This window comes from Pseudophryne corroboree, chromosome 1 (genome assembly GCF_028390025.1).
Source record: "Pseudophryne corroboree isolate aPseCor3 chromosome 1, aPseCor3.hap2, whole genome shotgun sequence".
In the NCBI taxonomy this organism is placed as follows: Eukaryota; Metazoa; Chordata; class Amphibia; order Anura; family Myobatrachidae; genus Pseudophryne; species Pseudophryne corroboree.
In genome coordinates this window covers 999,339,004-999,363,261 of record NC_086444.1, presented here as the reverse complement: position 1 = coordinate 999,363,261, position 24,258 = coordinate 999,339,004, and the positions used below count along the sequence as shown (strand labels likewise).

The window sequence follows — 24,258 nt, the reverse complement described above, 5'->3', positions numbered from 1 at the left end:
TTTCGTCTGGCCTCCCTCAAGGTATATCTGCCTTGTCGGTGTGGTTTCAGAAGAAAATTGCATCTATTCTTGACGTTCATACTTTCACTCAGGGTGTTTTACGGATTCAGCCTCCCTATGTCCCTCCTGTGGATCCATGGGATCTGTCTGTTGTCTTAAATGCCCTACAAGAGTCTTCATTTGAATCTGTGGATCTTAAATGTTTTACACTTAAGGTTGTGTTTGTACTGGCTATTGCCTCTGCTAGGAGGGTGTCGGACTTAGGCGCTTTGTCCTGTTGTCCATTTCTGATTTTTCACCGGGACCAGGCAGTTCTTCGAACTCGCCCTGGTTATCTACCTAACGTGGTATCATCTTTTCATCTTAACCAAGAGATTGTGGCTCCGGCCTTTATCTCTTCTGGTTTGTCCTCCAAAGAGCGGTCTTTGGATGTGGTACGGGCTCTCCGTATTTACGTAGGGAGGACTGCCTCCCTCAGGAGGTCAGATACCCTTTTTTTACTTTTTGGTTTTCACAAACGTGGCTGGCCTGTGAATAAGCAAACCTTTGCCAGATGGATTAAAATGGTGAGTGCACAAGCCTATGCACAGGCTGGTCTTCCAGCTTCTGCTGCTATTAAAGCCCATTGTACTCGGTCTGTTGGACCTTCTTGGTTGGCCCGCCGAGGCGCGTCCGCTGAACAATGGTGCAAGGCAGCTATGTGGTCCTCAGTGAACACGTTCATCAGGTTCTATGCCTTTGATACTTCCGCCTTCCAGGATGCTTCCTTTGGACGCCGGGTTCTTGTGCCCGCTACAGTGCGTCCCCTCCCATGAGGAACTGCTTTAGGACTTTCCCGATGTATTCCCTGTGGAATTCCAGTGTACCCCGCTGCAGAAAAAGAGATTTATGGTAGACTTACCATGGTTAAATCTCTTTCTGCGAGGTACACTGTATTCCACAGGGCGCCCACCCTGACGCACTTAGCTTCTTTGGGTTTGTATGGCATTAGCCACTAGTCCCTTTTCCTGCTGTGAGAATGTGGTTCTCTGTGACTAACATCTGCCGTCTCTTTTACCTGCTACTGCATTGGACTGGTTAACGAAACTGAGCTCCAGTGCTTGGAGGCAGCGTTATAGAGGAGGCGGTGCAATGCATCCTGGTAGCAGTCAAAGCTTTAGCCTGTTGGTGCCTCGGATCAAGATCCAACTCTACACCCCGATGTATTCCCTGTGGAATCCAGTGTATCTCGCAGAAATATTTAACCATGGTAAGTCTACCATAAATCAATCTCTCTCTCTCTCTCTCTCTCTCTCTCTCTCTCTCTCTCTCTCTAGATAAATATATATCTATATATATATATATATCTATATATATATAGATATATATATATAGATAGATAGAGATATAGATATATATAGATATATATAGATATATATAGATATGTATGTATACAAAATATAGTTGCGCATATTCTCCTGATAACTTTGCACGTGCAGCCTCCTCCGATTCGCCCCAACCACGGTCTCAGTTTAGTAGCATGTAGAGAAAAACACAGGGGAGCGCACAGCGCAAGTATAAAAATTCACTTTTACTAAAAGCCGTAAATCCTCACATACATCTTAAGAATAGAATATCCAGCCTGTGATCCGGTTTCCGTTCCTCCGGAAAGCCTCTGGACTTGTGTCGCCCAGTAATGAATACACCTGTGTACCTGCTAGGAGATCTATAAAGGATGCACTGTAAAGCCAGGTACATGTCAGAGCGTTGTGTTCCCTTATGATCCAACGTGCAGTGGGACCATGCATCGTGCCACGCATACACACTTGCATAATGCAGTGGACAATAGCACCATGTACAGTGCTGCATTCGGCCTGCGGGAAAGTGCAGTCTTGCATACACACTTGGTCATTTCCGAAAAATACCCCCAACAGTTCTTGTTTTCCAGGTCACCAAGCTGGTGCACAGGTCTACTCATTACTCACTGACACATTTTAAAAGACCCACAGGTGGAGCAAATTATTTCACTCGCAATCCTGTGAGGAGACCTGGAAAACATGAACTGTTGTGGGGGTACTTGTGGACCGCGGTTGAGAACCACTGTTCTAGAAGATAATAGCTACAATCTGATTAGTTGCTATGGGCAACATCTTCACTTCTGAAAACCCGCACTTTAGTAAATATACCTTTCTCTAACGTCCTAGTGGATGCTGGGGACTCCGTAAGGACCATGGGGAATAGACGGGCTCCGCAGGAGACGGGGCACTTTAAGAAAGAATTTGGATTCTGGTGTGTTCTGGCTCCTCCCTCTATGTCCCTCCTCCAGACCTCAGTTTGAATCTGTGCCCGGACGAGCTGGGTGCTACTTAGTGGGCTCTCCTGAGCTTGCTAAAAAGAAAGTATTTTGTTAGGTTTTTTATTTTCAGAGAGATCTGCTGGCAACAGGCTCTCTGCTACGTGGGACTGAGTGGAGAGAAGCAGCCCTACTCACAGAAGCTAGGTCCTGCTTCTTAGGCTACTGGACACCATTAGCTCCAGAGGGATCGTACACAGGATCGCACCCTTGGTCGTCCGATCCCGGAGCCGCGCCGCCGTCCCCCTCGCAGAGCCAGAAGACAGAAGCCGGTGTCAAGAAGATGTCGAAATCGGCGGCAGAAGACTCCAGTCTTCACATGAGGTAGCGCACAGCACTGCAGCTGTGCGCCATTGCTCCCACACTAAACCCACATACTCCGGTCACTGTAGGGTGCAGGGCGCAGGGGGGGGCGCCCTGGGCAGCAATTAGGTACCTCTTGGCAAAAAGGAGCATATATACAGTTGGACACTGTATATATACATGAGCCCCCGCCATTATTTTACACACAAACGCGGGACAGAAGCCCGCCGCTGAGGGGGCGGGGCTTCTTCCTCAGCACTCACCAGCGCCATTTTCTCTCCACAGCTCCGCTGAGAGGAAGCTCACCAGGCTCTCCCCTGCAGAAACACGGTAGAAGAGGATAAAAAGAGAGGGGGGGGGGGGGGCACATAAATTTGGCGCAAAAACAATCTATACAGCAGCTACTGGGTTAACACTAAGTTACTGTGTGACTCCTGGGACATATAGCGCTGGGGTGTGTGCTGGCATACTCTCTCTCTGTCTCTCCAAAGGGCCTTGTGGGGGAACTGTCTTCAAAAAGAGCATCCCCTGTGTGTGTGGTGTGTCGGTACGCTTGTGTCGGCATGTTTGACGAGGAAGGCTATGTGGAAGCAGAGCGGGAGCAAATGAATGTGGGGTCGCCGCCGACAGCGCCGACACCCGATTGGATGGATATGTGGAAGGTTTTAAATGATAATGTCACTTCCTTGCATAAAAGGTTGGATAAAGCTGAAGCCTTGGGACAGCCGGGGTCTCAGCCCATGCCTGATCCTATGTCGCAGAGGCCGTCAGGGTCTCAGAAGCGCCCACTATCCCAAAATGTTGACACAGATGTCGACACGGATTCTGACTCCAGTGTCGATGGCGATGATGCAAAGTTACAGCCTAAAATGGCTAAAGCCATCCGTTACATGATTATAGCAATGAAGGATGTGTTGCACATCACAGAGGAAATCCCAGTGCCTGACAAGAGGGTTTATATGTATGGGGGAAAAAGGCAAGAGGTGACCTTTCCCCCTTCACCCGAGCTAAATGAGTTATGTGAAAAGGCTTGGGAATCTCCAGATAGAAAACTGCAGATTTCCAAACGGATGCTTATGGCGTATCCTTTCCCGCCAACGGACAGGTTACGCTGGGAATCCTCCCCTAGGGTAGACAAAGCTTTAACACGCTTATCCAAGAGGGTAGCCCTACCGTCACAGGATACGGCCACCCTAAAAGATGCTGCGGATAGAAAGCAGGAGGGTATCCTGAAGTTCATTTATACACATTCAGGTACCCTACTAAGGCCGGCGATTGCGTCAGCCTGGATGTGTAGTGCTGTAGCAGCATGGACAGATACCTTATCTGAGGAACTTGATACCTTGGACAAGGATACTATAGTGCTGACCCTGGGGCATATAAAAGACGCTGTCCTATATATGAGAGATGCTCAAAGAGACATTAGCCTACTGGGCTCTAGAATAAATGCAATGTCGATTTCTGCCAGAAGGGTCCTGTGGACTAGGCAGTGGACAGGCGATGCCGACTCAAAAAGGCACATGGAGGTTTTACCTTACAAGGGTGAGGAATTGTTTGGGGACGGTCTCTCGAACCTGGTCTCCACAGCTACGGCTGGAAAGTCAAATTTTTTGCCATATATTCCCTCACAATCAAAGAAAGCACCGTATTATCAAATGCAGTCCTTTCGATCACAAAAAGGCAAGAAAGTACGAGGTGCGTCCTTTCTTGCCAGAGGCAGGGGTAGAGGAAAGAAGCTGCACAATACAGCTAGTTCCCAGGAACAGAAGTCCTCCCCAGCTTCCACTAAATCCACCGCATGACGCTGGGGCTCCACAGGCGGAGCTAGGCCCGGTGGGGGCGCGTCTCCGAAATTTCAGCCACGAGTGGGTTCACTCCCAGGTGGATCCCTGGGCTATAGAGATTGTGTCTCAGGGATACAAGCTGGAATTTGAAGAGATGCCCCCTCACCGTTACCTCAAATCGGCCCTGCCAGCTTCCCCCTTAGAGAGGGAAATAGTGTTAGCTGCAATTCACAAATTGTATCTTCATCAGGTGGTGGTAAAGGTTCCCCTCCTTCAACAGGGAAGGGGTTACTATTCGACCATGTTTGTGGTACCGAAACCGGACGGTTCGGTCAGACCCATATTGAATTTAAAATCCCTGAACATATACCTGAAAAGGTTCAAGTTCAAGATGGAATCGCTCAGAGCGGTCATCGCAAGCCTGGAAGGGGGGGATTTTATGGTGTCTCTGGACATAAAGGATGCTTACCTTCATGTCCCCATTTATCCACCTCATCAGGCGTACCTCAGATTTGTGGTACAGGACTGTCATTACCAATTCCAGACGTTGCCGTTTGGTCTCTCCACGGCACCGAGAATATTTACCAAGGTAATGGCGGAGATGATGGTGCTCCTGCGGAAGCAAGGGGTCACAATTATCCCATACTTGGACGATCTCCTCATAAAGGCGAGGTCCAGAAAGCAGTTGCTGATCAGCGTAGCTCGCTCTCGGGAGGTGTTACAACAGCACGGCTGGATTCTAAATATTCCAAAGTCGCAGCTGATTCCTACGACTCGTCTGCCCTTCGTGGGCATGATTCTGGACACAGACCAGAAGAGGGTTTATCTCCCGATGGAGAAGGCTCAGGAGCTCATGACACTGGTCAGAGACCTATTAAAACCAACACATGTGTCGGTGCATCACTGCACGCGAGTCCTGGGAAAGATGGTGGCATCATATGAGGCCATTCCATTCGGCAGGTTCCATGCGAGGACCTTTCAATGGGATCTGTTGGACAAGTGGTCCGGATCACATCTACAGATGCATCGGCTGATCACCCTATCCCCCAGGGCCAGGGTGTCTCTCCTGTGGTGGCTGCAGACTGCTCACCTTCTCGAGGGCCGCAGGTTCGGCATTCAGGACTGGGTCCTGGTGACCACGGATGCAAGCCTCCGAGGGTGGGGGGCAGTCACACAGGGAAAAAACTTCCAAGGTCTGTGGTCAAGTCAGGAGACTTGCCTCCACTTCAATATCCTGGAACTAAGGGCCATATACAACGCCCTACGTCAAGCGGAGACCCTGCTTCGCGACCAACCAGTTCTGATTCAGTCAGACAACATCACCGCAGTGGCTCATGTAAACCACCAAGGCGGCACAAGGAGCAGGGTGGCGATGGCGGAAACCACCAGAATTCTTCGCTGGGCGGAGAATCATGTAAGAGCACTGTCAGCAGTGTTCATTCTGGGAGTGGACAACTGGGAAGCAGACTTCCTCAGCAGGCACGACCTCCACCCGGGAGAGTGGGGACTTCATCAAGAAGTCTTCACGCAGATTGCAAGTCGGTGGGAACTGCCACAGGTGGATATGATGGCATCCCGCCTCAACAAAAAGCTACAGAGGTATTGCGCCAGGTCAAGAGACCCTCAGGCGATAGCTGTAGACGCACTAGTGACACCATGGGTGTTCCAGTCGGTCTATGTATTTCCTCCTCTTCCTCTCATACCCAAGGTGCTGAGAATCATAAGAAAAAGAGGAGTGAGAACAATACTCATTGTTCCAGATTGGCCAAGAAGGACTTGGTATCCAGATCTGCAAGAAATGCTCACAGAGGACCCGTGGCCTCTGCCTCTAAGACAGGACTTGTTGCAACAGGGGCCCTGTCTGTTCCAAGACTTACCGCAGCTGCGTTTGACGGCATGGCGGTTGAACGCCGGATCCTAGCAGAAAAAGGCATTCCGGATGAGGTTATTCCTACGCTGATAAAGGCTAGGAAGGACGTGACGGCTAAACATTATCACCGTATATCTCGAAAATATGTTGCTTGGTGTGAGGCCAGGAATGCCCCTACGGAGGAATTCCAGCTGGGCCGTTTCCTTCACTTCCTACAGTCGGGAGTGACTTTGGGCCTAAAATTGGGTTCCATTAAAGTCCAGATTTCAGCCCTATCCATTTTCTTTCAAAAGGAACTGGCTTCTCTTCCTGAAGTTCAGACGTTTTGTAAAGGGAGTGCTGCATATTCAGCCCCCTTTTGTGCCTCCAGTGGCACCTTGGGATCTTAATGTGGTGTTGAGTTTCCTGAAGTCACACTGGTTTGAGCCACTCAAAACGGTGGAGTTAAAATATCTCACGTGGAAGGTGGTCATGCTATTAGCCTTGGCTTCGGCTAGGCGTGTGTCAGAATTAGCGGCTTTGTCACATAAAAGCCCCTATCTGGTTTTCCATATGGACAGGGCAGAATTGCGGACCCATCCACAGTTTCTGCCAAAAGTGGTGTCATCTTTTCATATGAACCAACCTATTGTGGTGCCTGTGGCTACTCGTGACTTGGAGGATTCCGAGTTATTAGATGTGGTCAGGGCTTTGAAGGTTTATGTAGCCAGAACGGCTAGAGTCAGGAAAACTGAGTCGCTGTTTATCCTGTATGCATCCAACAAGCTGGGTGCTCCTGCTTCAAAGCAAACTATTGCTAGCTGGATCTGTAACACGATTCAGCAGGCTCATTCTGCGGCTGGATTGCCGCTTCCAAAATCAGTAAAAGCCCACTCCACAAGGAAGGTGGGCTCTTCTTGGGCGGCTGCCCGAGGGGTCTCGGCATTACAGCTTTGCCGAGCGGCTACTTGGTCAGGTTCAAACACTTTTGCAAAGTTCTACAAGTTTGATACCCTGGCTGAGGAGGACCTTGTGTTTGCTCATTCGGTGCTGCAGAGTCATCCGCACTCTCCCGCCCATTTGGGAGCTTTGGTATAATCCCCATGGTCCTTACGGAGTCCCCAGCATCCACTGGGACGTTAGAGAAAATAGGATTTTACTTACCGGTAAATCTATTTCTCGTAGTCCGTAGTGGATGCTGGGCGCCCGTGCCAAGTGCGGACTTCTTCTGCAATGCTTGTATATAGTTATTGCTTAAATAAGGGTTATGTTTGGTTGCATCAGGGTTGATCTGATGCTCCGTTGTTGTTCATACTGTTAACTGGGTAAATTTATCACGAGTGATACAATATGATTGGTGTGACTGGTATGAGTCTTGCCCTGGATTCCAAAATCCTTTCCTTGTACTCTCAGCTCTTCCGGGCACAGTTTCTTTAACTGAGGTCTGGAGGAGGGACATAGAGGGAGGAGCCAGAACACACCAGAATCCAAATTCTTTCTTAAAGTGCCCTGTCTCCTGCGGAGCCAGTCTATTCCCCATGGTCCTTATGGAGTCCCCAGCATCCACTACGGACTACGAGAAATAGATTTACCGGTAAGCAAAATCCTATTTTTAGTGTCCCTGAGGAATGTAGCCTGGAATCGCTGGATTACAGAGTTGTGAGATTTAACTTTTGCTGAACTTTAAGTGGAAGAGAAAATATTACTGTCCAAATGTTGTCAATCGTGTTTTTACAAGAATTGTGCGACTGTGTATGTGGCCTATTCTATATTAGGTCATGGCCCATATGTTTGTATCTATGGAATTTTATGCACGTTTTAGCAGCAAAACCTCCATGTAACCTCCATTTCTCACAGGTTTCTTCATGCAGGAATTTGTGTCTGCAGCAATTTTGTTTTAATTATATCTTGAGTCAGTGGATCATGCTCAACGATGACTATAATGATCTTAATGACCTTCGTGCTGTACACATTTGCTACTGTGATTTTATCTTGACTCTTATGTACTGCTGTATGTATTTTGTGTTAAAATTCAATAAAAAAAAAAAGTTTATAATTCTATCTTACAGTGGGGATGAAGAGCATGCCGCGAGTGATCCTGAATCTCCTAATCATGATGTTAAGTGCGATACAGAATGTTCAGAGAGTGAAGATGCAATGGGTTGGTAGTTTGTTTATTCCTAATTGCACATACTGCAAATTTTACAATTTTAGTGTATGTGATAATCGCTGCCATGGTTTCATTGTTTTTTCAGAAAATGCTGCAGGAGACGCAACAGCAAACAAAGTGTTATTTAATAGAGTCCCTCTACCTTATTATGTCATCACTCCGAATGTCTCTGCCCATTCTTCATTTGATGATATCCTGCCACCTCGTTCTCGTTCTGCATCTCCAACTAAAACCAAAGGCAAGACAGCACTGTTGATTGGCCTTTCAACTGGTCTGTTTGATGCAAATAATCCAAAGGTAAATGGCCAATATGCATTAAAAGTCCATGTATTATAAGATTTTATTCTTATTGTTCTATAAACACAGCATAATGTGAAGTATTACCATTTTTGCTCTTGACATATTTCTTGCTCCCCATATACTTTTATTAGTTTATATAGAGAGAGTACATGTTGTGGTATACTTCCACATCTTTGAAAGCACTCGAGATCCTATTGGAACTCATTACGTATTGTCATTCAACTTTTTATTACTTTGTCATATGTAGTACAATACAGTGTGCAATTTTGTCATTTCTACTGTTAAAAGATTTGTCATTATTTCCTACCAGCCAATTGATACACTTAAGTTTTCCCTCAATCTTCCATGTTTTTTCTCTTAGCTATTCTTCTCTCTTCTGTTATATTTTTCCCCTTTTCCTTTCTCCTCCTGCCGCTCTTCCTTTTTCCCTCTGTCGCTCTTTTATCACACTTTTTTTTTTTTTTAATTCCTTTATTTTGCGCTGCGAAATAAAATAGGTAAACAAACATTGAGAGGGGGGACAAGCGGTCAGGAGGACCAACGTCCAACAGAAGCCACAATTTTAGAATAAACCGTAAAAGTAATCAAAAATAAAACATCCGTAATCAAGTATCCAATTTGGGGGGGGGGGGGGGAGACCACGATATAGTAATCCAATCACAGTATATATGCTGAAAATAATGAGTTCAGAAAAAAGGTAGAGAAGGAGGGCAAGTGGAAGACGAGAGAAAATAGGAAGGAGGAGAGAAAGAGGAGGAAAGAAGAGAGAGAAGAAGAAAAGGATGAAGAGGAGATGGAGAAAGAGCAGTAGGCGATGCCCATGGGTCTACGGGAGGAGCTAGGGACAAGAGGGGGGAGACGGCGGTCCACGTTCAGCAGCGAGCCAGGGGGCCCAAACCTGCTCAAAAACATGACCTCGGTCATGAAGGTAATACGTAATCTTCTCCATTGATGCAATATGCCAAGTTTTGGTTTTGAGAGGGAGGAGAGGGGTTTTTCCAATTAAGGGCTATCAGTGATTTTGCCGCGGTTAGAATGTGTAGTCAGTTTTTGGGAGAATTTATCAAGCATAGGGGGAGGGTAGCACAGCAGAAAGATCCAGGGATCCCTCAGCACTGGGGAATCTAGAAGGGAAACAAGGAGGGAGTGGACTAGATTCCAAAAGGGAATGATGGACGGGCAGAACCACCATATATGTAGCATAGTGCCTCTCGATCCGCAGTTCCTCCAGCAAGCAGGGGAAACAGACGGAAAGAGTTTGTTAAGTCTATCCGGGGTGTAGTACCAACGGTAGTAGATTTTGTAAGCCGTCTCTTTGAGAGCAGTGGCAATGGAGCATTTAGCAATCCCCATTCTCATGTCCTCCCAGTCTCCACTCTCCGGAGGGGGCCCAAGATCACGCTCCCATGCGAGCTCGTGGGGCCAAGAGGGGGAAAGGGAAGAATCCAGTAAAAGGGAGTAAAGTTGAGAGATTAAGGGGTATATGCAATTGCGGTCGAATTCCCGAAATTGTCGAATTTCGGGTCATTTTCGACCAAAAAAAAAATTTGCCTATGCAATTCAGTGCTTTCCGACCAAAAAACGGACTTTCAAAATTCGACTTTTTGAAATTCGACTTTTTGCAAATTCGACTTTTCTGCAATGATACAAGTGCTGCAATTCGACCAAAGCATATTCAATTCAAGTTTGGAAATTCGACAGCAGTGCTTTTAGACAGCAAATTCGTCATTTTCAATCCGCCACACTTTGGAGGGTGAAAACAAATAAAAAAAATTTAAACATGTTTTTTTTTGTGTTTTTTTTTGGGGGGAATAGCAGATCTATTTATATTAGAAGGGATTAGGTACTTTTTTTTTTTTTTTTTTTGGAGGCACAAATATTATTTATATATTTTTTAAAATATTATTTTTTTTTATTTATTTTTTTATTGCTGGAACGGTAAAATCCTAAAAAAAAATGGCGTGGGGTCCCCCCTCCAAAGCATAACCAGCCTCGGGCTCTTCGAGCTGGTCCTGGTTCTAAAAATGCGGGGAAAAAATTGACAGGGGATCCCCCGTATTTTTAAAACCAGCAGCGGGCTCTGCGCCTGGTGCTGGTGCCTAAAATACGGGGGACTAAAAGCGTAGGGGTCCCCCGTATTTTTAACACCAGCATCGGGCTCCACTAGCTGGACAGATAATGCCACAGCCGGGGGTCACTTTTATGCCGTGCCCTGCGGCCGTGGCATTAAATATCCAACTAGTCACCCCTGGCCGGGGTACCCTGGGGGAGTGGGGACCCCTTCAATCAAGGGGTCCCCCCCCCCCCCCCCAGCCACCCATGGGCCAGGGGTGAAGCCCGAGGCTGTCCCCCCCCATCCAATGGGCTGCGGATGGGGGGGCTGATTGCCTTTTGTGATCATGAAAAGAATATTGTTTTTTCCAGCAGTACTACAAGTCCCAGCAAGCCTCCCCCGCAAGCTGGTACTTGGAGAACCACAAGTACCAGCATGCGGGAGAAAAACGGGCCCGCTGGTACCTGTAGTACTACTGGAAAAAAATACCCAAATAAAAACAGGACACACACACCGTGAAAGTAAAACTTTATTTCATACGTCGACACACACATACTTACCTATGTTCACACGCCGACATCGGTCCTCTTCTCCATGTAGAATCCAGGGGTACCTGAAAATAAAAGATCAATATACTCACCTCAGCCATGGTCCAGAGATAAATCCACGTACTTGTAGAAAAAAACAAAACGCAAATACCCGACCAAACGGACTGAAAGGGGTCCCATGCTGACACATGAGACCCCTATCCCCGAATGCAGAGAGACCTGTCAGTGACAGCTGTCACAGAAAGGTCTCTAAAGCCAATCAGGAAGCGCAACTTCGTTGCGCTCATCTGATTGGCTCTGCGCGTCTGAGCAGACAGCGCATCGCACAGCCCAGTCCATTATATTCAATGGTGGGAACTTAGCGGCTAGCGGTGAGGTCACCCGCCGGTCAGCGGCTGACCGCGGGTTAACCCCACCGCTACCCGCAAAGTTCCCACCATTGAAAGTAATGGAGCGGCTTTGCGATGCGCTGTCACAGCACAGACAGCGCACAGCCAATCAGATGAGCGCCACGGAAGTAGCGCTTCCTGATTGGCTGAAGGGACTTCAGTGACAGGAGTCACGTGATGTCCCGGGATTCGGGAGAAAGGGGTCTGATGTGAAAGCATGGGACCCCTTTCTTAGTCCGGTATGGATCGGTGTTCGTTTTTTTGTTTTGCCAAGTACGTGGATTATCTCTGGACCTGGATGTACCTCTGGACGCTGGAAGGTGAGTATAATTTTTTCACAGGTACCTCGGATCGTCGGAGACCGTGGCAGTCGGCGTGTCAACATAGGTAAGTATGTGTGTGTCGGTAGTGTGTAATAAAGTTTTACTATCAAGGTGTGTGTGTACTGTTTTTATTTGGGTATTTTTTTTCCAGTAGTACTACAGGTACCAGCGGGCCCGTTTTTCTCCCGCATGCTGGTACTTGTGGTTCTCCAAGTACCAGCTTGCGGGGGAGGCTTGCTGGGACTTGTAGTACTACTGGAAAAAACAATATCTTTTTATTATCACAAAAGGCCATCAGCCCCCCCCATCCGCAGCCCATTGGATGGGGGGGGGACAGCCTCGGGCTTCACCCCTGGCCCTTGGGTGGCTGGGGGGGGGGACACCTTGATTGTAGGGGTCCCCACTCCCCCAGGGTACCCCGGCCAGGGGTGACTAGTTGGATATTTAATGCCACGGCCGCAGGGCACGGCATAAAAGTGACCCCCGGCTGTGGCATTATCTGTCCAGCTAGTGGAGCCCGATGCTGGTGTTAAAAATACGGGGGACCCCTACTCTTTTTGTCCCCCGTAATTTTGGCACCAGCACCAGGCGCAGAGCCCGGTGCTGGTTTTAAAAATACGGGGGATCCCTGCCCAATTTCTCCCCTGCATTTTTAGAACCAGGACCAGCTCGAAGAGCCCAAGGCTGGTTATGCTTTGGAGGGGGGACCCCACGCCATTTTTTTTTCCGTGTTTTTCCCGTTTTTTCCCGTTTTTTAAAATCGCGGCAAAATCCGCCAAATCGGCCGATTTTCGCCCGCGATTCTGGCGAATCCGTTTTTCATTGAATATGGTGAATTCCGGAAGCCACCTTCCGGAATTCACCTGTCGAATTAAGTCGAATTAAAAAACGGCGAAAAATTGCCGCGATTCGCCGTGAATTGCATATACCCCTAAGCCTTTGGAGAGGTGAGAGTGTACGCATAAGCTTTCCAAGGGAGTGAGGGCTCGAAGCAGGGCGGAGGAGGGCAGAGAGCCCAAGAAGTGCCGGATTTGTAGGACTTGAAAAAGGGGTTAAGTGAGTGCGAGGGGGTCTTCTGTTGTAAGTCAGGGAGGGACAGCCATTGACCCCGATCGGCAAAATCAGATGGGAATTTGAAGCCCAGCGTTATCCATGTACGGAATCTCGTAGCCGAGTATCCAGGAGGAAACATAGGGTTCTGCCAGATAGGGGTCAAGGGTGAAGGGGTAGTGGTGAGACCCATCTTCAGAGGGTGGGAGTCCCAAATTTTAAGGTTAAATTTGATCGTGGGGAGGAGTTTGGAAGCCGGGGGTCGGGAGGTAGAGGGCAGGCCCCACAAGGGGGTCAGGTCCGAAAGGTTGATATAGGCTGCTTCGATATCTAACCAGGATACGGATCCCGGAGGGGCATAAGAGGCGACAACATGGGAGAGGTGAGAGGCCAGGTAGTAGAGTTTGATATCCGGAAGACCTCTACCGCCAGCGGAGGTTGGCCGTTTCAGGGTGTTGGCAGCAATGCGGGGAGGTCTGTGGTTCCAGATAAAACGCACGAGTACACGCTGGGTAGTACGAAGAAAGGAGGCCGGGACTGTCACAGGGAGGGTCTGGAAAAGGTAGAGCCAAAAGACTCTTCCAGGACGTCAGGTCAGCGAGCGTTTTGGTGAGGAGGGGTGGAAAGTTTTCCCTAAAGAGAGAGTCGTAGCGGGAGGTCAAGTAAATCCCCAGGTATTTGATCTTTGTAGGCTGCCATTTAAAATTTAAATTAGTGCGAAGGGATTCAGCTTCTCGGTGGGGGACATGGAGCATCATGGCCTCGGATTTGAAATAATTGATCTTGTAGCCTGATACAAGGCTATAAGAATGGAGGACTGAAAATAGATTATGGAGCGAGATAAGGGGCTGGGTCAAGGAAAGTAGAAAGTCATCTGCGAAGAGGGAGATTTTGGGATCAGTACGGCCCACTGGTATACCATGTATACCCTGGTGAGCTCTAATTTGGGAGGCGAGCGGCTCAATAACAAGGGCGAATATCAATGGCGACAGAGGGCAACCCTGACGCGTGCCATTCGATATGCGGACCGGGGCAGACGGGACATCATTGATTAGGACTGTGGCGAAGGGGGTGGAGTATAGTGCCAGAACACCAGTGAGAAAGACACCCGACAAGCCATAGGCCTCCAGGGCGGCTCTCAAAAAACTCCAGGAGATCCGGTCGAAAGCTTTTTCAGCATCCAAGGAGAGCATGATAGTGGGGGATCCCCTGGAGTTCGAGATGTGTATAAGATCAATAGCGCGTCTGGTGTTATCCCTCGCCTGGCGGCCCGGAATAAACCCCACTTGGTCGTAGTGGACAAGGGAAGGGAGATACGGGTTAAGGCGGTTAGCTAGGATTTTAGCAAAAATTTTAAGGTCCAGGTTCAGGAGAGATATAGGGCGGTAGCTAGCGCAGTTGAGGGCGCCCTTGCCTTCCTTAGGAATCACCACAATTCTGGCCTCTAACATCTCAGGAGGAAAGGAGTCGCCATGGATAATCTTATTAAACAGGGATTGAAGGTGGGGGGAGAGGAGATCAGAGAATTGTTTGTAGTAGAGAGCTGTGAACCCATCCGGGCCAGGAGATTTACCGATCTTTTGCAAGAGAATAGTCTGGGCAGTTTCTTCCACCGAGATCTCGCTGTTAAGATGGTCCATGGCGTCTCGAGGCAATCTAGGCAGGTTAGAGGCTGAGAGAAAGTAAGAAACCAGATCAGAGTGGGACTAGGAGGGGGGACCAGACGGGGAGGGTGGCAGATTGTCTAAGTCATTGTAATAGGATTGGAAAGCAGCCCTAACGGCGGTAGGGTCATGGACTAAGCGATTAAGAGGGTCTCTAATAGAAATTATATTAGTTTTGGCTCTAGCGGAGCGGAGTCGTGCCGCCAGGATCTTGTCCGCCTTATCCCCCTTCTCAGAAAAAGACTGGCGAAGCCATTTGAGACGTTTAGCCACCCGTTTGGAGAGTAGGAGATCAAGTTCCGCCTTAACAGTACGGAGTTCAGACAAGATGGCCTGGTCGGAGGACGCCTTGTGCTGGGTCTCAAGGGTGTGGAGTTTACTAGAAAGTCTGTTGAACTGGGTGAGAGATTGTTTCTTGGCTCTCGAGGCTAGGTTGATGATATGCCCACGAAGGACCGCCTTGTGTGCCAGCCAGAGAGTGGACCTGGAGGTGTCGGGGGAGTCGTTCAGGGTAAAATAGTCAGAAAGCTTATCCCGAAGATGGGAGTGTATCTCCAGGTTGTGAAGAAGGGAGTCGTTAAGGCGCTAAGTCATGGGGCGGGGGCGAGAGAGCAGACCCGAGAGGTCGCAAGAGATAGGGGCATGGTCAGACCAGATCAGTGGGTGTATATGGGCAGCGTGGAGATTCAAGGCAAGTTCGTGGCTGAGCATGACCATATCGATGCGGGAGTAAGAATTATGAGGAGCAGAATAGAAGGTGCAGTTACGCGCTGAGGGGTCTTTTATCCTCCAGGAGTCGTAGAGAAGCTGGGATTGCATGAGACGGAGGAGGGATCTAGAGCGGAGAGAGTCCGACGGGGAAGCAGAGGGCAGAGAGGGAGAGCGGTCTATGTTTGGATTTAACAGAGTTAAAATCTCCAGCTAGTATGAGGTCGCCCTGTCGGACTTGGGTAAGAAGCGTATCTAGTTTCGCAAAGAACAACTCTTTGCCTCTGGTTAGGGGCATAGATGTTGGCTAGGGTGCATAGTTTGTTATTGAGTTTCCCCACCAACACAAGAAACCGGCCTTCCTTATCAGCGTGGGAGTCGAGGAGTTCAAAGGTGAGGTGACGGGCAAATAAGATCGCGACTCCTCGTTTTTTGGCCGAATGGTCACAGGCATGAAACGCGTCAGGGTACGGTTTACATTGTAGGGTAGGGTGGGCATCATGTAGAAAATGAGTCTCCTGAAGGAAGACCAGGTCACCCCTATGGAGTTTAAGGGAGGCAAAGAGCTTACCTCTCTTTTGAGGGCTATTCAGGCCCTTCACATTAAAAGAGAGTACCCGGAGACCCATGGGCAAGCAGCAAAGAGGTAGGCAGAATAGGGGGAGCGCAGAGTTCGAGAAGTAGAGCGGAAAGGAAGAATAGTAGATGACAGAGAAGCAAAACAGAAGATAGCGTGTTCAGAAAGGAGGGGGGAAGGAAAAGAAACCGGGAGGGGGGTGGGGGGGGGTTAGGTGGTCGTCCGGCGGTAGAGGCCAGGACCGGTGGCGCTGACAGGGGGAAGGGGTGCTAGGTGTCGGGAGGGCACCTAGGTCAGCAAGAGGGCTCGGCGCAGCTTGGCATCCAGACGATGCATCACTAACCGCTTAGCAATGACCAAGAGGCGGGCCACCCCTGGAAAGACCTGAGAGAAATTGAAGAAGAGAGAAAAGAAGGAGCGGGAGAAAGAAGAAACAAGAAAATGGAAACAAGAAACAGAGTATCACACTGTAACAAGGGGTAACATCATAACAGTTAAGAACCGACTAAGGGATCGGGAAGTGAGAACATGGGAGATCTAAAGGTAAACAGCTCCCCGGGTAGGGAGTACGACCAGGAAAGGTCGACACAAGTATAGGCAAGGTATATCCGGGGAGGCAGAGAGGATGCAGAGGGGTCCTGTTCGTCGGTGTGGATACCCAGCTTGGAGAGCAGCTTTTGAGCCTCGGATGGGTTTCTGGCTGTTAGTAGCTTTCCCTGATGCCAAACCAGGATACGGAATGGGAAACCCCAGCGGTACTTGACATTGTGCTGGGAGAGCAGGGAAGTAATGGGTTTAAAGTCTCTACGTTTGGCCAGGGTGAGGGGGGATAAGTCCTGGAAGATCTGCAGGGAGACATTTTGGAAGGACACAGACCCCAGTCGCCGTGCTTCTCTCATGATGGACTCTTTCGCGGTGAAGTAGTGCATTCGGAGAATGACGTCTCTAGGCTGGGAAGAGTCTTGGGAGCGGGGTCGGAAGGCTCGGTGTGCTCGGTCCAGGAGAAGATGGTCTTCGGGGGTTTCAGGTGACAGGAAGGTGAAGAGGCGTTTAAGGTAAAGTTCAAGGTGGGCCGCTTCAACGTCTTCAGGAATACCCCGAATCCTGAGATTATTTCTCCTCACCCTATTGTCCTGGTCCTCATGTTCCTCCCGCAATTGGGCAATATCTTGGCGAAGTTGATGGAAGACGGTCTCGACAGTTTGCTGGAACGTCACCACCTCTTCCACTCGCCGCTCGAGTTGATCCATTCTGGAGCCAATTTCGGCGATATCAGACTTCAGGGAGTGGAGAACCTGAACAGAGGTCTTGACATTTTGCACCTCTTTGAGGAGGGAGAGAAAGTCCCTGTGGGTAAGGGGTGTGAGATCGTTGTCATCGGGATCGAAGTCGGAGGGACCATGGGGGTGTTCAGGAGCATCGGGCCCGTTCTTGGCGGGGGTGCTCTTTTATTAAGGAATGGAGTGAGATCAGATCCTTGTGATTGTTTGCCACCTCTGGGCATCTTGTACGGTTGAGAAGGGGGGTAGACGGCAGAAAGGGAGGTAGAGAAGGCGCTCCAGCAGTAAGGCTCAGGCACAGGGGGGGACAAGGCGGGGGTATTAGAGAGATATCATGGCGCGCCCAGCAAGGCAGCGTGGGTGGGACAGGGCCGAGGGGTTCCGGCAGTTAGAAAGGCCCACGTGATCCCGGAGGGGAGACAGCCAATCAGAGATCGCAGAAGATGGGCTGGTGTAATCCGTATGTTTGCCCGTATGCAAGGTCTGCGAGGATGAGGCCCGGACACGGACCAGCCAGTGACCGGGATGATGCCGAACTCCGGTAAGCGAACAGGGGTGTCAGGCCCCAGCAGTGGAAGGCGCCGGGTGGAGCAGGGGCCCACAGGGGTGGCAGGAGTGTGGAGGGCCAGAGGTCAGTTGAGATGCGGGCTCCGAAGGGCCCCAGGAGGGGAGCCAGTGCAGGGGGACCAAGGCCAGGTAAATTGCGGGCTCCGGAGGGTCACTGCGGGGTGGCCCCTAACGCGGGGTCCCGGGTCGCCGGATTGCTGAGGAGACGCAGGTCGCCGGGGGGACGGGGACAGCAGCGCCCTGAGGGCTCACACAGAGAGGCCGAGGCAGGGGGACAGAGAGGCACAGGCCAAGGGCAGGCCGGCGCAGCCCGCAGAGAGCCACAGCAGTGTGAGTGCTCGGCCGTCCACAGCTCTCCCCCCAGCCGTACGGCACCCCCGGCTCTTACCTCTGACCGTGCGGCGTCGGATCCCGGCTTCCGGAAGCGGAGGAGGCCGGAGACCTGGGGCGCTGTGGATGCTGCACTCCGAGCGGGTGAAGAGGCAGAGGAGGTCCAGGGCAGCCCGGAGGAGCCGGATTGGAGACTGGGATCCGGCCGGTGAGACACGGACCGCCACACCGGAACCGGAAAGAGCAGCCGCGGCCCGGCGTCTGACAGTAGGAGAGGCCCTGGCTTCTCCGTGACCCGCAGGCCGCAACCCGCACAGACACAGGAGGTGTCTGCCGGCTCCGCGGACCACGCAGGTCAGGCCAGGGGGACCCCAGCAGGGAGAATGGGGGGCCGTAGGGGTGCAGGAATTTAAGGCCCGGGCAGGAGCTCCAGCTCCACACGTCCTGCTGCCTCAGAAGCCAGGCCACGCCCCTATCACACTCTTTTTATTCTTCTTTCCCGTTCTTTTTTTCTCATATTCCCTTTCTGTTGTTCCTTCATTAAATTGGCTGCAAACTACTGCTTATTCCCAAAATGACTACAACATCATGACCTGCACATGATCAGAAATGACTGAATTTGTGGTAAGCTAATTACTGCAGTCTTTGACTGACTGCACTAACTGGGCCATATGGGATTTGGTTATGTGTAGAAAATTGGACCCTGCAGTCATGCAGACAGATGTAACTGATTGAGTCTGGGCACCTGCAGTCACTGGGTGAGTAGTAGGAACACAGACCTGAGTGACAGGCATGAGAGTTACAAGAGGTAATGGCTAGATATCTATGCTTTACTATTTATAAATTACTAAACGGAGCTTGTGTCGGCACAAAATTATATACAGTAGTATAATTATGAATTTATGACTCTACTGCTAAATATTCTGTGACTCATTTTGTGCTTTATTAAGGGCCAAATCTGTATGGTCAGAATAAAGCCCCATACACACTATACGATAAAGTAATACATCTCGCTCAGATTGGCCCTTCTTTTGCTTTCCATATGCCTAAATAGTAATACTAGCTTAGCGATGGCTATCTTCCTAGACAACTGTGACCTAATTACATCCATATTTCTCTTACGTCCTAGAGGATGCTGGGGACTCCGTAAGGACCATGGGGTATAGACGGGCTCCGCAGGAGACATGGGCACTCTAAAGACTTTAGATGGGTGTGCACTGGCTCCTCCCTCTATGCCCCTCCTCCAGACCTCAGTTAGATCCTGTGCCCAGAGGAGACTGGGTGCACTGCAGGGAAGCTTTACTGAGTTTCTCTGAAAAAATACTTTTTGTTAGGTTTTTTATTTTCAGGGAGCACTGCTGGCAACAGGCTCCCTGCATCGTGGGACTGAGGGGAGAGAAGCAGACCTACTTAAATGATAGGCTCTGCTTCTTAGGCTACTGGACACCATTAGCTCCAGAGGGTCGGAACGCAGGTCTCACCCTCGCCGTTCGTCCCGGAGCCACGGCGCCGTCCTCCTCGCAGAGCCGGAAGATAGAAGCCGGGTGAGTATGAGAAGAAAAGAAGACTTCAAGGCGGCAGAAGACTTCAGATCTTCATGAGGTAAGCGCGCAGCGATAACGCTGCGCGCCATTGCTCCCACACAACACATACAGGCTCAGATGGGTGCAGGGCGCGGGGGGGGGGGCGCCCTGGGCAGCAATAAACCTCGTTTTTGCCACAAATATATATATATTAGGCTGCGGAGGCAGCAAATAGACGATCCCCCGCCATTTTTATGAAATTGAAACGGGACCGAAGCCCGCCGCTGGAGGGGGCGGAGCTTGATCCCTCAGCATTAACCAGCGCCATTTTCTCCACAGAAGCTGCAGAGAACGCTGGCTCCCTGGACTCTCCCCTGCTGAACGCATCAGAGGGCTGAAAAAAAAGAGGAGGGGGGCACATTTCAAGCGCAGTGAGTGGGAATAGCATTGGCATTATATATATAAAAGCGCTATCTGGGTTTTCCAGTGTCAGTTTGGCGCTGGGTGTGTGCTGGCATACTCTCTCTCTCTGTCTCTCCAAAGGGCCTGTTTGGGGAATTGTCCCCGTATATTTATATCCCTGTGTGTGGCGGGGGTCAGTACGTGCGTGTCGGCATGTCTGAAGCGGAAGGCTTATCAAAGGAGGAGGTGGAGGAGATGAGTGGTGTGTCCCCGTCGGTAGTGCCGACTCAGGAATGGATGGATATGTGGCATATGTTAAATGCAAGTGTAGCATCATTGCATAAGAAGCTAGACAAAGCAGAATCCAGGGAGACATCAGGGGGTCACTCAACGGATTGGACCGACTCACAGGGCCCGTCAGGGTCTCAAAAGCGTCCCTTGTCACAAATTGTGGACACAGATACCGACACGGACTCTGATTCCAGTGTCGACTATGATGATGCTAGATTGCACCCTAGGGTGGCAAAAACTATTCAGTATATGATTATTGCAATAAAAGATGTTTTGCATATCACAGACGACCCCTCTGTTCCCGTCACGAGGGTGCGCATGTATAAGGAAAAGAAACCTGTGGTAAACTTTCCTCCATCTCATGAACTTAATGAGTTATTTGAAAAAGCTTGGGAATCTCCAGATAAGAGACTGCAGATTCCCAAAAGGGTTCTTATGGCGTACAGTTTCCCTACACAGGACAGGGCACGTTGGGAATCCTCTCCCATAGTGGACAAGGCTCTAACACGCCTGTCCAAGAAGGTGGCGCTGCCGTCTCCAGATACAGCGGCCCTCAAGGACCCTGCGGACCGCAGGCAGGAGACTACATTAAAGTCTATTTATACACATACTGGTACTTTACTTAGACCGGCAATTGCGTCGGCATGGGTATGTAGTGCAGTTGCAGCTTGGACAGATACCCTGTCAGCTGACCTTGATACCCTAGATAGGGATACTATTTTGCTAACTTTAGCACATATTAAAGACGCAGTCTTATATATGAGAGACGCTCAAAGAGACATTGGATTGTTGGGTTCCAGAGCCAATGCCATGGCTATTTCAGCGAGACGATCCTTATGGACCCCCGCCAATGGACGGGTGATGCGGATTAAAAAAAAAGCATATGGAGGTTTTACCCTATAAGGGTGATGTGGTGTTTGGGGATGGGCTCGCGGACCTGGTTTCCACAGCTACCTCAGGTAAATCTACCTTTTTTCCTTTTGTTCCCCAACAGCAAAAGAAAACTCCACAGTATCAGATGCAGTCCTTTCGGTCGCAAAAGCCCAGAAGAGGTCGGGGCTCCTCCTTCCTTGCCAGAGGTAAGGGTAGAGGGAAAAGAACACCTGCCGTGGCGGGTTCCCAGGAACAGAAGTCCTCCCCGGCTTCTACAAAATCCACCGTATGACGCTTGGGCTCCCCTGCGGGAGTCCGCACCGGTGGGGGCACGCCTTTGACTCTTCAGCCAGGTCTGGGTTCGGTCAGACGTAGATCCTTGGGCGATGGAGATAGTTTCCCAAGGCTACAAGCTGGAATTCGAAGAGGTGCCTCCACGACGATTTTTCAAGTCGGCCTTACCAGCTTCTACCCCAGAGCGGGAAGTAGTGTTAGCTGCAATTCAAACGCTGTGTCAACAGCAAGTGATTATCGGGGTTCCCCTGAGCCAACAGGGAAAGGGTACTATTCGACCCTCTTTGTGGTCCCGAAGCCGGATGGTTCGGTCAGGCCCATTTTAAATCTAAAATCCCTAAATCTGTACTTGAAACGTTTCAAATTCAAGATGGATTCACTCCGAGCTGTAATAGCCAGCCTGGAAGGGGGGGATTTTATGGTGTCACTGGACATAAGGGATGCTTACCTTCATGTCCCCATATATCCCGCTCATCAGGAGTACCTGAGATTCGCGGTACAGGATTGTCATTTCCAGTTTCAGACGTTGCCGTTTGGGCTTTCAACGGCCCCGAGGATTTTCACCAAGATAATGGCGGAAATGATGGTGATCCTGCGCAGGCAAGGAGTCACAATTATCCCATACTTGGACGATCTGCTGATAAAGGCGAGATCAAAAGATCAATTACTGAAGAACGTGTCACTCTCTCTGAGAGTGCTCCAGCAACACGGTTGGATTCTCAACCTGCCAAAGTCACAGTTGGTTCCAACAACTCGACTATCGTTCGTAGGCATGATACTAGACACGGAACGAAAGAAGGTTTTTCTCCCGTTGGAAAAAGCCCAGGACCTCCAGAACATGGTCAGAGACCTGCTAAAGCCAAAAAGAGTGTCCGTTCATCAATGCACTCGGGTTCTGGGGAAAATGGTGCAAGGTCAAGGGACCCTCAGGCAGTAGAGGTGGACGCCCTGGTGACACCATGGGTGTTTCAGTCGGTCTATGTGTTCCCTCCTCTTCCGCTCATCTCAAAAATACTGAGAATCATAAGACGAAAAAGAGTGCAGACAATACTCATTGTTCCGGATTGGCCTCGAAGGGCCTGGTATTCAGATCTTAAGGAAATGCTCACAGAAGATCTGTGGCCTCTTCCTCTCAGGGAAGACCTATTGCAGCAGGGGCCCTGCGTGTTCCAAGACTTACCGCGGTTACGTTTGACGGCATGGCGGTTGAACACCAAATCCTAGCGGGGAAAGGTATTCCGGAGGAAGTCATCCCTACTCTGAATAAGGCTAGGAAGGAGGTGACGGCGAAACATTATCACTGCATCTGGAGGAAGTATGTATCTTGGTGTGAAGCCAAGAATGCTCCTACTGAAGATTTCCATCTGGGCCGTTTTCTCCTCTTTCTACAGACAGGAGTGGATATGGGCCTAAAGTTAGGCTCCATTAAGGTACAGATTTCGGCTCTATCAATTTTCTTTCAGAAGGAATTGGCTTCTCTCCCAGAAATCCAGACTTTTGTAAAGGGAGTGCTGCACATCCAGCCTCCTTTTGTGGCACCATGGGACCGTAACGTGGTGTTACAGTTCCTAAAATCTCACTGGTTTGAGCCTCTTCAAACGGTGGATTTAAAATTTCTCACTTGGAAGGTGGTCATGCTGCTGGCCTTGGCATCTGCACGGCGGGTGTCCAAATTGGCGGCTTTGTCTCACAAGAGCTCCTATCTGATTTTCCATGTGGATAGAGCAGAATTAAGGACTCGTCCTCAATTTTTGCCTAAGGTGGTTTCATCTTTTCTTATGAACCAACCTATCGTGGTGCCTGTGGCTACGGGTGACTTGGAGGATTCCAAGTCCCTTGATGTAGTCAGGGCCTTAAAAATGTATGTAGCCAGGACGGCTCGGGTTAGGAAAACAGAGGCACTGTTTGTCCTGTATGCAGCCAACAAGCTTGGCGCTCCTGCTTCTAAATAGACTATTGCTCGCTGGATCTGTAACACGATTCAGCAGGCTCATTCTACGGCTTGATTGCCGTTACCAAATTCGGTAAAGGCCCATTCCACTAGGAAGGTGGGCTCTTCTTGGGCGGCTGCCCGAGGCGTCTCGGCATTACAGCTTTGCCGAGCGGCGACTTGGTCGGGTTCAAACACTTTTGCTAAATTCTGCAAGGTTGATACCTTTGCTGAGGAGGACCTCATGTTTGCTCAATCGGTGCTGCAGAGTCATCCGCACTCTCCCGCCCGGTCTGGAGCTTTGGTATAATCCCCATGGTCCTTACGGAGTCCTCAGCATCCTCTAGGACGTAAGAGAAAATAAGATTTTAAACCTACCGGTAAATCTTTTTCTCCTAGTCCGTAGAGGATGCTGGGCGCCCGTCCCAGTGCGGACTAAATTCTGCAAGACTTGTATATAGTTATTGCTTACATAAGGGTTATGTTACAGTTTTGATCAGTCTCGGGCTGATGCTGTTTTGTTTCATACTGTTAACTGGTTCGTATGTTCCAAGTTGTACGGTGTGGATGGTGTGGGCTGGTATGTATCTTGCCCTTAGATTAACAAAAATCCTTTCCTCGTACTGTCCGTCTCCTCTGGGCACAGTTCTCTAGCTGAGGTCTGGAGGAGGGGCATAGAGGGAGGAGCCAGTGCACAGCCATCTAAAGTCTTTAGAGT

At 49.8% G+C, this 24,258-nt stretch overlaps 1 protein-coding gene across 3 annotated transcripts in view; it reads left to right on the top strand.

The window, feature by feature from the left end:
* Positions 1–24,258, top strand: part of NEK1 (NIMA related kinase 1) — a 344,019-nt gene that overhangs the window by 270,629 nt on the left and 49,132 nt on the right. For all 3 annotated transcript variants that reach the window (XM_063920623.1, XM_063920622.1, XM_063920624.1), the window contains 2 exons: positions 8,338–8,429; positions 8,524–8,735. In XM_063920623.1, the coding sequence (XP_063776693.1) occupies positions 8,338–8,429; positions 8,524–8,735 (304 nt within the window). The remainder of the gene's footprint in view (positions 1–8,337; positions 8,430–8,523; positions 8,736–24,258) is intronic.